The sequence below is a fragment of the Ascaphus truei genome, chromosome 4 (assembly GCF_040206685.1).
Source record: "Ascaphus truei isolate aAscTru1 chromosome 4, aAscTru1.hap1, whole genome shotgun sequence".
NCBI classification, from domain to species: domain Eukaryota; kingdom Metazoa; phylum Chordata; class Amphibia; order Anura; family Ascaphidae; genus Ascaphus; species Ascaphus truei.
Window position 1 is genome coordinate 32731688 of NC_134486.1, and position 15429 is coordinate 32747116.

At 44.0% G+C, this 15429-nt stretch overlaps 1 protein-coding gene across 3 annotated transcripts in view; it reads left to right on the forward strand.

The window, feature by feature from the left end:
• SUSD4 (sushi domain containing 4) overlaps nucleotides 1-15429 on the forward strand; it is a 163997-nt gene that overhangs the window by 87524 nt on the left and 61044 nt on the right. The window contains exons 4-5 of one of the 3 annotated variants that reach the window (XM_075595532.1): nucleotides 11299-11478; nucleotides 13084-13272. In XM_075595532.1, the coding sequence (XP_075451647.1) occupies nucleotides 11299-11478; nucleotides 13084-13272 (369 nt within the window). The remainder of the gene's footprint in view (nucleotides 1-11298; nucleotides 11479-13083; nucleotides 13273-15429) is intronic. The other 2 variants (XM_075595533.1, XM_075595534.1) reach the window with 2 other exon arrangements.

Below are 15429 nucleotides of genomic sequence, written 5' to 3' on the forward strand. Positions count from 1 at the left end.
GGTGCCAAAAAGTTCAGTTTGAAATAGTCATTACCGGCGTGTAGAGGTTTCTTGGAGAGGGGAGGACTGTATTCACATTCGCAACGTTATTGCTGTTTTCTCTTGTCCTGCATTAAGTTCTACTGTAAGTAAATTATGTTTCAAGCATAAATTGTTCTTGATTTGTGTGTGCTGCATACAAACTCCCTGGTCCACACACAGTATATTGTATGTCTTTATTTGTATAGCACCATTAATGTACATAGCGCCTCACAGTAGTAATACACGTGGTAATCATATAAATAAAAAAAAATAATAAACAGATATAAATAACAGGTCATGGGAATAAGTGCTTTAGACAAACGTAACATTTAGGAAGAGGAGTCCCTGCCCTGAGGAGCTTACAATCTAATTGGTATGTAGGAGGAACGTACAGAAACAGTAGGAGGGCATTTTGGTAAGTGCTTCTGCAGGGGGCCAAGCTTTATGTATCGTCTCTAGTAATATCTACGGTGCTATTCATATGCTTCTTTAAGCAAGTGTGCCTTAAGGTGGGTCTTAAAGGTGGATAGAGTGGGTGCTATTCGGATATCGAGGGGAAGGGCATTCCAGAGGTGTGGGGCAGTCAGTGAGAAAGGTTTAAGGTGGGAGAGGGCTTTGGATACAAAGGGGGTAGAGAGAAGACATCCTTGAGCAGAAGGCAAGAATCGGGATGGTGCATAGCGAGAAATTAGGGATGAGATGTAAGTAGGGGCAGAAGAGTAATGTGGACAGGACTGTCCTGTATGTTTCTAGCACCTGCATAATACTTTATTGTATTTTTTTTAAAATAAACTTTGAGTGCAGCCTATACCCATCTCTTGTTTATATCTCCATCTTTCCTATCTACGCCCTTGGACACCACTCCGCAATACAGCCTGCACTAAAACACAATCCTACAAATCCTCCTCACACATCCTATTTCTTTCCATGCTTCTCTGAATTTTTCTCCCGTTCTTGGTCCCTGACGTATTTCTACATGCTCTCGTCCTCGCCTCCCACATACAACTTTACCTCCTTGTGTTGTAAACCCCTCTAACCTTTTACCCATCCCCTGTCAACCTTAACCTTTTACCCATTCCCTGTCGACCTTACGCTCTTACACCTCTCTCCTGTGCCCCTTGGAATGCTCGCTCCCTTTCAAACAAGTTCCTCTCTGTACACAACTTCTTTCTCTCTCACTCCCCTGCTCCTCTTTGCTATAATTGAGACTTGGCTCACTCAGTCTGACTCTGCACTAGAAGCTGCCCTCTCTTATGGTGGCCTTTCTTTCACCCACTTTCCTCTACTCATCCCCCTTCTGTTTTTCTCTTTGAAGTTGATTCCTGGCTCTCCTTTTTCTCCGCCGACTCTCCTTCTCTTCAACTGCCATATTGATGACCCCTATTTCCCTTGGGCTTCTCGCTTTCTCTCTCTAACCAATTATTTTGGCCTTCATCAATGGACTGCAACCAGCACCCACAAGGACGGCCACTACCTGGACCTGGCAACAAAAAAAATTAAACTTTGTAGGATCTTTCCATACGCTCTGCCCCCAGCAGCACTCATTTTAAATGTCAATGGGGAAGCCACTATACCCCAGACAAATACAGTAGTGGCAGATTAAAAGAGGGGACCCATATCCATTCCAACTCCAGATGAGTATACCTCCCTCCAAACTACTAACAACCAGAGAAACTGCCCCAATGTTAGTACCACTCCCCACAGTTGCTGCCATAGAGATTTATAAGCCACATGAGAAACAGACACCAGGGAATTCTGGGATTTCATAGAGTGAATTTCTGAGCTAGTATCTAAAAACTGATGTCCCCCCCTTTAAGTTCCAAAAGGAATGGTAACTCTGTAACCATTAATATTTTAGGCGATGCAGCTAAAGCGGCCTTCCCTCCTATGACATAACTGAGCATCACAGCATGACTTTTAGGTCAGTAACTGTTACATCAGGCAGCACTTATAGGGTTAAAAAGCATACAACAGGTGAATTAACTATTGCATCATAGTACGTGACTGAAAGAAGTGTAATCCCTCTTTCTACAAGCCCCAGACTGATACCTGTTGCTGAGGTGGGAGCAAAAGTCCTTTATGTCCAAGTGGTATGCCACACGTGGTTTGCAGTCAGACAACGGGAAACAAACAATGCAGGTGTGATAACAGATTTTATAGATACTTTAAGATAGATACTTGGAAACCTTGTGATCCTTAACAAGGAATCACCAGTCATATTCCAGCACCTTTACTGCGTGGGTGTATGTCAGTGTCAGTGATGATACGGCCACCCAATCCTGGATATCTAGGCCTATGTGATGGTACCTGTACACCGTTGGAGCTCTTTAATGCAACAAAGTGTAGCAGACCTGTACTTCACAAAATAAAGTACCACTTTAACTGCAACCATTGAGGGTCCCCTCCGACAGTGCTTGCTACCCGAGCGGCTTCCTGTCAATGATCTGCTGGGCCTCTCTGCAGGCTGTACTGCTCTTGCTCCAGTCAATGTCCGCTCTCTCTTAGCGGAACTTAGACTGGCCTCGAGTCACTCTCGTTCGATCCTGAAGTCATCCAGGTTTGTACAGATCTGCTGTAGCAGCTATCCCTTGCATCTCCTGCCAGGGACTCCTCAAGGCCCCTCTCTTATTCCCGCCTCTCCAGAGTCAAATCTTAATTGTCTCCCTGCTGCAGTACAGCAAGCTGGGAGTGGTACTGTAGTTTCCTATTGCAGCCAAGGGGCAGTGTATGTGTATCTGCTGCCAAAAGGGGGTTACAGAAGATTTACCGGTTTAATAATGGCGATGAGATCCAGCATTGGGGGGGGGGGATTCACTAAGCGCTGATTCAGCGTATCATTAACTACCATTAGCCGCGGATCCAGGTGCGATACCCCACATCAGTGCTTAGTGAATCTCATTCATTAAAATAATTAATTAAGTTCTCTAATAAAATAAATCACTGGAGCCAGGGGGTGTGAAACTCATTCTATGGTTCAGTTTAAATTTACAAAATAAAAAATTATTCGAAATACAGTACATACAGATTTAGGCACGTCACAAAATCTAAACAAAAATAAAAGATGTACTGTACTGTATTGCAAAAACAATAGGAAAGCAAAATATTGTGTAAACAAACAAATCCTTAACAAAATAGGCCAGACAGAAAAATCCCTGACTTTTGGGCAATAACCATTTATCACTTTGTCTCTCTCTTTTGTTAAGGATTTTCTGTGCTATTGTTTTTGCAGTACTTCTTGTGTTATTTATAACCCCATCTTCAATTTTGTTTAGTATGTTTGCATTCAATTGCGAATAATGAGAGAATTTGTATGCATTATTTTTTAAAAATTCTGTTTGTCCTATTTTAATGTTGTGTCCCATCACAGGTCTGTTTTAACCCCTTCACTATCTGTACTGTACCTTTAAAATGATAGCAATTCTCTCACACAGTGGGACACAATCTGTTTTAAGAAGTACACTAATGAACTTCAGTTGAGAAGTAAATTGCTTGCTGAATTTAATAATACAAGGCATTCTTCTTGTGGGTGGACATAATAGCTGTAGGGATATTAACAGCATACCTTCTTACGTGCTGTTTCAGTTTTTGCATTTATTAAGTACCAGTACATTCCTGAAAGAAATATAACTGGACTGTCATGCACTGACAGCTGTAACTGTTAGAGATGTATTACATCTCTGCACAAATAAATGTATGATGTCTGTATAAATTACACATACCTTGTGTAAACCCCCTTTTGGGATGACTATTTTCACTTAAAAGGTTAACAATATGTGCCTAGAAAAGGTACGCCCCCCTCCCACATTCTGTTGCCAAGTATACTTTATCCACTTCCACCTTCTAGAAGGTGCCTAGCCTGTCACTCATATAGGATGTCTGGGTAATATCTAAACGACTCCCCCTGTAGGCCTGGAAACCAGTGATGTCACTAGCAGGTATAAATAGTGGGGGTGGAAAGTTTTGGAGTCAGATCCCTGGAGGAGTCACAGAGGAGGGATCTTACTTGTAGATATAAGTTATGTTTAAGTGTACAGTCGGTCCTAGCTTATCTGACGGAATGCGTCCCGCAAACCGCCATCGGATAACGGACCATCGGATTGCGGGTCAATGTCATTCGGCGGCGGTGACCGTCAGAGAAGCGGGTCCGATGTCGGATAATGCGTCCAGCAGACAGCAGAATGCAGCGACGGATAAGGTATCCGACGGAAAGCGGGACGTCGGATACCGAGGACCACCTGCACAGTTATGTTTGCCACCTTTATTATTTTATTGTTGGGGAACGTGCCCCTACTAGTCATAGCCCATAGAAATGGTCTGAGGATATTCATCTGCCCTGAAAGAAGAAGATGCATGGTACTCCAGGGGGAATCCATTTAAATAGGGGTATAGGCATGGCTGGTCCAGACTATTTTTCTGCCATCCTGTCATGTAAGTCCTAGTAGCTACAGGCAGTGACAGGCTATCCTGTGGGATTTACCCCCTCACGAAGCCTCCCTGAGTGGCAGGACAGGTGGTGACACTGGGTCTGTGTTGCAGCCAATCATGGTGCAGATCCTGTGCATCCCCTTTTGCATTAGGGAGGATGTCTTCCAAATTATAGAGTCAGTGCCTTCTCACCTGGGAAAGGGACAGGAGCTCAGCCCCTCCTGGGGCTGAGGGAACCAAGATCTGTGCATAGCACATGGCCTCAACATTATTTGCTGGCCAGCACCATCCAAGGGCCTGAAACCCATTCTCCACTATATGCAACGCTGTTATACCATCTGCAGTGACTGCATCAAATAAAGACCCCTTTTATATACTTTTGGCTAAGTTGCAGTCTATTGGACAAAAGTATAGGAGAAAAGAGCTGTCATGGTAGGGACTGCCCGCAGCCCTGCTATAGCCTGCTATGACTAGAGCGCTGTCACAGAATGAAAAGAACCTGAGGATCACCTAAAGCCTGTCCTGTTCCCCACATCGTGGACGCTCATCTCTCCTGGACCCTCACAGGTAACCAGCACCACACGTACCTGTAGCCTAGGAAAAATCTCCCAGAGGGGGTGGGGGGGTTGCAGTGCTACAAATGGAGGCGCTGCTGAGATGCAGCAACAGGGCAGGCTTTTAGAGACTTTGCAGGCGCCAGCAGAACAAGAGGCCGGGGCCAGGCACCTGATGCTCCGCCAGGGACCTTGGGCACTCATCTGCGTTAAGGAAGGGGGGGAGCCTCTCCCTGGTGCAACACCAGGGAGGGGACTAGCTTAGACCCTTACCAAAGGACAGACTGTGTTGGGGCGTACCCAGGGGGCATGTAACCAGGGAGCGTGAAGACCCTTCATAATGTTCAAGACAGGGACGGACCTTTCAGTTGTAGGCTGGGGACCCTGTGTACCTGTGTACCTGTGCACTATAACTGTGCTAGTTGGGGAGCAAGCTGAGGGTATGTTACCAAGGAGCATGTACCCTTCATCCAAATCACACCAGTGGTTGGGGCGCACCCCGATGGGAAATCTGGGGAGTGTGTACCCTTCAAGCTGCTAAACAAAGAGAAAATACTGGGGCCAGGACTCCTTTCAGTTGTTGCAGGGGACCCTGTGCACCTTTGTGATGGACTATTCTACAATTTACAGTGTGAGGAACGGGCCCCTGAGGCGTCACCAGGGACCCTGTGTACCTCTATAGCAATGGACTTTGCTGGGTGCTCTAAAATGGAGTGCATACAGTAGCATGTACTGCGCAACCAAGATGGCGTTCCCGCCGAAAACCACGGGACCGCATGGGTTTTGCAAAATCCAGCTGCAAGTTTTGCAAAGACCGTTGCATCCTGTTCGGTGGCAAAACGCTGACACACCTCTCACTGTGACTTGCTCAGCCGGAGCCTGGTCAATCCTTGGTCCGACCTCCCTCTGCTCTGTGTTCCACCTAGGGGAGGAGCAACCGCCAAGCACCAATCTAGGACTTTGTTTCGGCTATGGGAGTTTTCCACCCCCTGCTGGACTTTAGTTCGGTGGAGCTGTGAGAGAGAGCAGTTGCCTGCTAATACTCTACCTCCATTACTATATCCTCACTTTAAGAACCATGTCAGAGCTAGAACTGACCAATTACTCTCTGCCAGGAGGCTATTTGGTCGTCACCATCTATGGACGACACCACTTGTGGTGTGTCTGCCCCGACTGTCGGCTTCCTGGGGGCGATGCAAGCCGTACTGTGCGGTGCCCTCACAGTGGGATACTGTACATGAGGGCTGCCAGCTCTGCACCACCTTTAGCTGCTTTCCAACCAATAGACCGGGCCTCCACAGCAGCCGGTGCGGCCCCTGCGGTTTGTCCTTCACCATTGCTCCTGTCGGCCTACGATCAGGCCCTACTGTCATGGGATGCCGCCCACGGTAATCTGTACCTCGCAGGGCCACCTGTGGGCCAGTGGGCCTGGATACCTGCGCGACCGAGCCCCACCGTTCCGGTGGCCGAGACGATTCCAGCGGTCTAAATCCCGACACTTGGAAGGTTTTTATCATTATCTACATCAAAATACAGCCATTATAAAAGAAAAGTAATGCTTAATACTACAGTATATGCCGGCCATACATCTAGATGCATTGTTGTAGAGTTTCTCCAATAATTTTGTATATATAATCATACATCATATTTTCAAACGTGTCAAGTGAGCTGTTATTAATTAAAGGAATTAAATCACTACTCTGTACCCGGGGCTCTGTAATGTTTATAAGGGACATCAGATCACTATTCTATGCACCTGACGAAGGGAAGTGTGGCCTCTTGAAACATTGTGGTTTGTTCATGTTTCTAGGGTTGTCAGGTGTCCGGTTTTGAACCGGACAGACCGGTATCTTGCCCCTCTGTCTGGTAAAAAATGAGAGGTAATACCGGACGTATGTGTCCGGTATTCTCCCTCTCTGGACATGCGGAGGGCAGCGCGTGTGCGAAGGGTGGCCGGGTGCAGAGTCCCCGCTCTTACCTCTGATTGAGAAGCGGCCACGCGAGTCTCCCGCAGGCTGCAGAGTCTTGTAACCACGGCAACGGGCGGCGTCATTTCCCCCCCAAGCCAAGGAGAAGGCTGAACAATGGGAGGGCTCCACATCATTAAGGAGCGTGCACAGTTCCACCAATTGCATGCTGGGAAATTTAGTTTCCTTCCAGTTTTACATGTGGGAGAGGAGAGAAGAGCTCCACTTTGTCCGTCTCCCAGGAGGACCTCCACAGGTAAGATACCAGGAGGGGGAGAGGAGGAGGAAGTGTTTATGGGGAGGAAGGAGAGGGTGGTGGTGAGGAGGAAGGAGGGGGCTGGTGAGAAGGAAGGAGTGGGTGGTGGTGTGAGAGGAGGGGGTGGTGGTGTGAAAGGAGGAGGGGGTGGTGTTGTGAGAAGAGGAGGGGGTGGTGTTGTGAGAAGAGGAGAGGGTGGTGGTGTGAGAGGAGGATGAGGAGGTTGGTGAGAGGATGAGGGGTGAGAGAATAAGGGGGGTGAGGATGGGGGGTGAGAGGATAGGGGGCGTGAGGATGGGGGGCGAGAGGATGAAGGGGGCGAGAGGATGACGGGGTGGGAGGGAGGATGAGGGGGGTTGCAACAATCTTGGAAGTAGTGGGAGAAGAGCATTAAGATCAGTATAGCTCACCATGTATGACTGCGGTATGTTATTTATAAATTATCTGACCGTTATGTAATTTTTTTCTAAATTTCACTCTACGTATGCACCAATTTGCACTATTTCATATTCTATTTCGTAAAAAAATGCTGGGAGGGCGCCCAATCTCCTCACCAGAAATTTTTACGAAATAGAATATGAAATGATGCAAATTGGTGCATAAGTGGAGTGAAATTTAGAAAAAATTACGTAACAGTCTGAAAATGTATAAATGACATACTTCCCCACCGACTTTGAGTGCACCGCATTTTTCACCGTTGTGTCCAGTATTTTTGGAGCAGCCACCTAGCAACCCTACATGTTTCTGGCACTTAGGTAAAGGTGACAAAAACATGAAAATTGGAAGACTTCCTGTGTGGCGTGGTTTCCTGTTGCGACCGCCGAAACAAGGTATTTGGTCAGATCTGCACAGAAGAACAAAGATGGCCGCCACCTTAACTCTGGCACAATACATCCTGCGCGTGTGCTGTATAAATTCAGCTTCAGCAATTAGAAACTTAGCATGGATTTCATTTTCATTTGGTGGGCATTTTCAGTCCATGTTGTTCAAGTGAATTAATGTAACAATCCATCTGTGATCACCTCTGCTGTAATTGAAAACACAAAGCTCCTTCTCAGTCATCTTTGTGCCAATTTATGTTGCTGAAATTAGTCATTTCAGCAGGAAGCTTGTCAAACAAATGCAGAAAAGGCAGCTGAGCACAGCAGAGAACAATGGAAGCTCTGCATGAGTCCGTACTTTTGCCTCATTTTGCCACTGCTGTGAGCAGATACAATCCAAGGATTTAAGGAACAATCCAAGCTGGCAAATGTAAATATATATATATATATTGTTTTTTTTAATATAGAACTGAAGCAGGGGGTCTCCGGAGGTGAACTCCATTAATTTCAGCTCGGGGGACCCCCTGCTTCTGGAGATACATACCTCAAAAGTAGGTGCCGGTAGCTGCTCCGGCTCAGCAAGAAGAACTTTAAAAATTGCCGAGTGAAGCGGCTACCAGCACCTAATTCGCAGGTAAGTAGCTCCGGATGCAGGGGGTCCCCGGAGCTGAAATTAACGGCGTTCAGCACCGGAGACCCCCTGCTTCAACCCTATATAAAAAAAAATCCACCGCCTTTGATTGCCTCTTTAAAATACATGTATTTTATTCAGGGAAACGTTTTTAGCGTTCGTGTGTGCTCTATTATGCTTAATCCGGGGATTTTAGAACCAGGTTTGTGATTTAATGATGAAGCATTTCTCAAGTTAACATTTTGCAGCGACTTTGTGTTCAACATCCATACTGGCCAACACATGTACTTTCTTTTCAGGGAGATGTGCCAGGAAAATAGGCACGATCTCTTCCATTGATTTAAGGGAATTTGTTTCAGGAAGCAAGTAGAAAAATTATACATTTTTTACTGCATTCTGAGGAAGTCTTCCTAAACAGGGAGAGACGGTCACTGCGTTCAGAAGTTTTCATAATGAATATTGTTAATGATTTTGGATCTGTTATAATGTGGGTTTAACAAACAATGTTACAGCCATTTCAATAAAAATAGAGAAATAGTTTTCCTTCTATAAATCGCTGACAATGCAAGTAGCTCTTTACATGGGCAATGAATTCCTGCGCCAAAGAGCTTGCAATCACATTTTTGTTGCCCGAGGAAGATAAAGTCACTCGCCCGTGGTCACATGGAGAGCAGACACCTCGATTTAAACTGGGTGTTCGTGTTATTACCACTAAAATACTCAATTTAATCTAACAAATTACCTGGACTGGAAAAATCTGTAGTGAAGCACCAATAGATCAAGAATATAGCAATGTATGCAGCATTGAAGGATTGTTTAACTCAGCAACATTGTGTTTCCTCTTATATATTGCATTAAAGATTAAATTTTTAGAGCATACTCCAACCCTGTCACCAATATAGTGCTGGCTCATGTAAACCTGTCCCAGATGAACCATCCTGATTGCTTTATGCTCTTCCCCTTATTTCGGATGGGTTCTCAGGACTCACTCATTTTCAGAGCCTGATCCTCAAAGTTTTTTTAATTTCCATATTAAAGACAAATTAGTGATTAACTTTGCAGGCAGTGCTTTTAAAGAATCTGTACAGTGTCTATAGAGTTTATGACCAATACCACTCTAATTGTACTTATTGTGCCATAAATAATAATTTCCTTCAAGAAAATCTATACTGTAGTGGCAAACTCACAGACCATGAACCGGTATGCAATTAGACTGTGTAGTACACATCCACACAGCCCTTAATTATATTGTGATAACCAAGCAGTCTCGTCAGTTGTAGCTTCTCTAGGAAGGGCATTGGGACTAATAACCTAACTCAGAGGTTCACAAACTGGGAGGCACGGTGGTTGCAGAGGCCCCACACTCTTCCCCAAGGCATTTAAGCGAAATGCCGGGGGATCACGTGAGGCCTCTGCAACTTCGTCACGTGAACCTGCAGCGTCATTTGACGCGGAGACATTGTAAGTGGGGGACACGAGCAGGGTGGGGAGGGAGGGAATGCAGACATGGGGGCGCATGGCAAGAATATTGCGCACCCCTGGCCTAACTAATCAAAAACATTTTTTGAGCTCCTTTACCTTCAGATGTACACCTCCCACCCAATGTTTATGTCCATTTTAAACATCTACAAGTACAGAAGGACTTTTCTAAACTAAGTTGTACCTTGCCTTGAAATGTCCAAATTTGACGTGGCTCAATTGAAACAAATGGTAACGTCATTAAACGAGTAATATATGCAACTTTGCTGTGCCGGTGGCTGAAATAATTTTGGCTACATCTGCACATCACCATTTCATGCATTCTACCCCCTGCAAGATGACAGCTGTTAATGAGATTTAGAAAAGCGCTAGCAGCTTTGTCTGACAAAAACCATTCTGCATTTGTTAAACATTGGAGGGGAAAAGCTACTTGGACCATATTTTAGAAGGATTTACACAATATTTATTCCTAGGAAGCAGAAAGAAAGAGAGGCTTCATAAGAATCTAATAAAAAAAAAAAATACGAAAGTTAAACTGTCGCTAAATAAAAAAAAAGTAGTAGTCACAAATGAATTAATTACACCCTCACAGCAACACACTGCACAGTGTGTATATAGATATATTTAACCTAATTTTACCCCGAGCTCTAGGCTAGCCTCTGCTGGTTCCCGAGAAATTAGATGTTAAATCTGCTGCAACATAATACTTTTCAGGGAGAACCATTTATTCTCCGGGTTCAGCCAGTGAGAGATGATCTTTTAAAAAGACCAGCATAAATCACATTTTTAGCAACCAATGAGGGTCTTCAGAGTTTAGAGCACCCTGGTTCAACTAGGGGGGACGGATGACCCCTGGATCAAATAAGGTAAATTCCCTTTTGATGATATCTCTCTTTGGCTGCTTTATGTGATCAGAAATGTTCATAAGTCAGTATTGTTTTATAACGCAGCATGTTTTATAGTTTGAGGCAGTTGAAGATGGAACTGAGCGCCACAGGAGATAGGAAAGAGGTGTCTACCACCTGCTTACAAGCTACCACGTTCTGGATAAGCGTTCGTTAGAAGTTTCCGCCTGTGTGACACACACTACGCCAGTGCCAGTGATTCCTTTCACTAATACTTTGTACCTTTGTTTTTGGTGAAGTCACAGATTGCCTTGCTCCCTTCATTGAAGATGCTGATGTTCTCAACAAGACGTATAGGAGTGGAGACAAGTTAATAGTGAGCTGCCGCGAAGGATTCCAGACTCGTTACCCCGATTTGGACAACATGGCTTCATTATGTCAAGATGATGGAACGTGGGATAATCTGCCCATGTGTCAAGGTTTAGTACAAAGTCCCATCGTATTTTATTAGTAATATCTCTAGAACATTCAATTAGGGGACTGGTCTTGTGCAACCTTGGAAGATATTAAATCCTATGATTCATAAGCAATCTGTATAAACAAAAAAACAAAAAACAATGTGTCCCTTAAACCAGGGGTGCTCAAGTCCCCCAAACAGGTAAGGTTTTCAGGATATCCCTGCTTCAGCACAGGTGGCTCAATCAGTCCCTGTTTCAGTACAGGTGGCTCAATCAGAGGCTCAGTCAAAGACTGAGCCACCTGTGCTGAAGCTGGGATATCCTGAAAACCTGACATGTTGGGGGCTGGGGGGGTGGGATGGGGCGCTTCAGAACCAGAGTTGAGCACCCCTGCCTTAACCCTTTGAGTGCACGGCCCCACTAGCACACGTGACCGCTCCGTCACTGATGATGGAAGGGGAGTAGTCTTCCCCTTCCCTTTCACTTACTGACATCGCTCTGTGCACTCCAGAGCAGAATGCAATTTCCCCTAGAAAAATGAGCAGGGTCGGAAGAGCGTAGCGACTACTTCATGGAGCACCTGGGGTGTCAGACCCCATAGTGGTAGTAGCTATGTCCATAGGGCACTCAGTGGGGAAATGCAATGCTGCCAGAATAATTTCATTTTGTGGGTGGATTATGAAATAAAAGGAGCCTCCACCAATGTCATTTCGTAACTAATACATAGTTAAATACGTAAATGTTTGTATTCTCATAAGTAAGGGTCATTTAGTTAAACCCTTTGGCCAAAGCATTATAAGCCTGCAGCCACGTCACGGCATGACCAGTATATGCAGCCACGTCACGGCATGACCAGTATATGCAGCCACGTCATGGCATGAGCATTATGCAGATCCTAACTCTACCTGTGAATACTCTCTATTCTACTATTTTTTTTTTTTTTTTTTTAAGGTTCCTTCCCCTTTTGCAGTAATACTATAACAACAAAATACCTCTCTCACCTCACTGTTGTGGTTAATCTATTGGTGATTGTTCACTTTTGTTACCTGAAAAGCTTCAAACAACACACCCCAGCAAGCTCTTTTTGGGAACCCCTGAGCCCCCACAAAATATATATGTATACGTGTCAAAAAGGAGAGCTATTGAGCGTGGCATATGTATACAACAAGCGACAGAGAAGCCCAATGCTACATCCTATATGACAAAAATACTCAGTAAAATACTTAGATATTCTCTTGAAGAAGGGTAATTTAGTTTAACCCTTTGGCCAAAGCATTGTAAGCCTGTGAGCCACGACAAGGCAGACCATGTTAATCAATTAAAAGTGAGCATACAGGGTTGGCAGTCATTATTTTGAGAGCACGAATTATGTATTTTTATTTTTTTGGGATCAGTAGAACATTTTACGACAAAACCCTGCAGTCATACACAAACAATAGTATGCTTAATTGCACACACTAATTAGCATTAAACTTTAGAATATACTAACAGATTCAGTACCATAAGATTGAACGACAATCTCGCCCAATTTGAATTCAATAAACATTGAACCTAATGGCCATATGTATTTTGTTCCACCATCATTTACTATGTTGGCATGTAAATATTCAATGTCTTGCTTTGCAGGCTGCCTGAGGCCACTGGTTCTTCCTCACAGTTATATTAACATATCGGAATATGATTCTTCGTTTCCTGTCGGGAGAGTAGTGTATTATCAGTGCTTTCCTGGGTACAAGCTGGAGGGTGCAGAGCACCTGGAGTGCATGTATAACCTTATCTGGTCGGATAAACCACCCAGGTGCCTTGATGTGGAAGGTAAAGCATCTTATTTTTTATTTCAACAACAAAAACACAGTGGTCATTGCATATCCCCTGGTAAATAAGGTAAAGAAGGAGCGGCTCAGTGAGTAAAGGCAGAGACATCACAGTGACACTGAGTGTGAAGCAGGGGAACATGGTGTCGGCTCCTTGTGACCTTGGGCAAGTCACTTAATCTCCCTGTACCTCAGGCAACAAAATCATAGATTGTAAGCTCCACGGGGCAGGGACTGTGTTTATAAAAATTCCTATGTGCTGCGTACCGTGCGCTATATTGTAATCGTGACGTGCTTTGAGTCTCAATGGGAGAAAGGCGCTATATAAAATAAAGTTATTATTATTATTACTGCTGTCTTGTGTATACCAGCAGGGGGGAACAATATGTGTTGCTGGCAATTTTTCCACAATATAAACACTTCGATTATTACTTGTGGATTCTCATCAACTTTTTATATTATTGCTGCTGACACGGTGTTGCTAAAAACTAGAAGACATCTCTTGCTTTGGGAAAGTATAAATATTATATAAATGGAGTGGTAAAGGTGCTAGGTTCAATACTTGCACCTACTCAATGTGGGCATTTCTACTGCTACTTATAGCAACATTGATTGTATTACCATTCTTTGAGGATGTGCCTTTTTTTTATTCCATTTTTCAAACCCCACAAACTATCTGTTAAGAACTGGATTCCAAAGATTGTTTTTCACTATTTTCATAGATTTTTTTGTTTTTTGTTTTTTTTTAACTTTGTTGAATTAAAGTTTGATTTTAACTAAAACTCATACACTATTGACTTTTGGTACAGTAACCAGTGTCCCCTTTTCTGTCTTGATTAACACTGTTGTGTAAATCATTATATTACACCTCTGGCAGCAAAAAGATGAAAAGTGCAGGGTGTCTACATTTTGTTTTATTTTAAATCATGAAATAAGTTTAAAAGATCATAATTCTTAGCAATGCAATCAACATTAACAAAAAAATGTCTTCTTTAAAACTAAACTTAATGCAAAGTCTCCATCTTTGCTGATGACACTAAATTGTGTAAGGTAGTAAAATCAGAGCAAAACGTAATTTCTCTCCAGACGGATTTGGATAGATGGGAAATTTGGACAGGTAAATACCAGATAAGATTTAATACAGATAAATGTAAGGTTATATATTTGGAAAAACAAGAATAAACAGGCGACTTACAAATGAAATAGGGCAAAATTAGGCGAACCCTTGATTGAGAATGATTTAGGAGTGCTTGTAGAGAGCAGGCTTAGTAATAGTGCCCAATGTCATGCAGTAGCTGCAAAGGCAAATCACATCTTACCTTGTATAAAACGGAAACGGATAGAGGGGAAGTAAGCACAGTTATGCTACTGTATAAAGCATTCATAAGACCACACCATGAATATGTACAGTTTTGGACACCAATCCATAAAAAATACACCTGCACGCTCTGGTTCCATAATAAGAGCCACCAAATTAATAAAGGGGATGGAAAATCTGATTTATGGAGAGAGGCTAGATAAATTACATTAGAAAAGAGGCATCTAAGAGGGGATATGATAATGATATTTCAATATATTCGGGGATTCAAGAAGCTTTAAAAATAACTATTCATCCAAAGGGCAGTACAAACGACATAGGGTCAATCCCTTAAGGTTGGAGGAAAGGAGATTTCACCAGAAACAAAGGAAAGGGTTATTTACTGTACAGTAAGGGCAGTTAAAATGTGGAATTCATTACCCATGGAGACTGTGACATCGGGAAACCCCTCCATTCTGCACATACGCGACCCTGGACCGGCCCATACGCGGATTTGGCGGCCCCCTTCTCGGCACCGCCGTATCTCTGCTTTTCACTCTTTCCCCATGAAATCAACGGGGTCCGCCGCCATAGCGTTGAATGGCGGGCTCCGCCGTTTACGTCAATGGGGTTTCCCGCCATAGGCTTTCAATGGAGAACCCGCCGCCATTGAAGTCTATGGGAAAATCCAACAAACTTTACATTCGTCCATACTTTGTCTGGTTGGTCGGAGGGGGCTGGGAAGGGTCATGCATTAAAGCCGGAACCTGGGCTACATGCCACCCAAATCCCATCCCTCTGGTCATTCCAGAACCGTAGATATGGACTTACATTTTTCATCATTTTACACTTAGTCGTTTT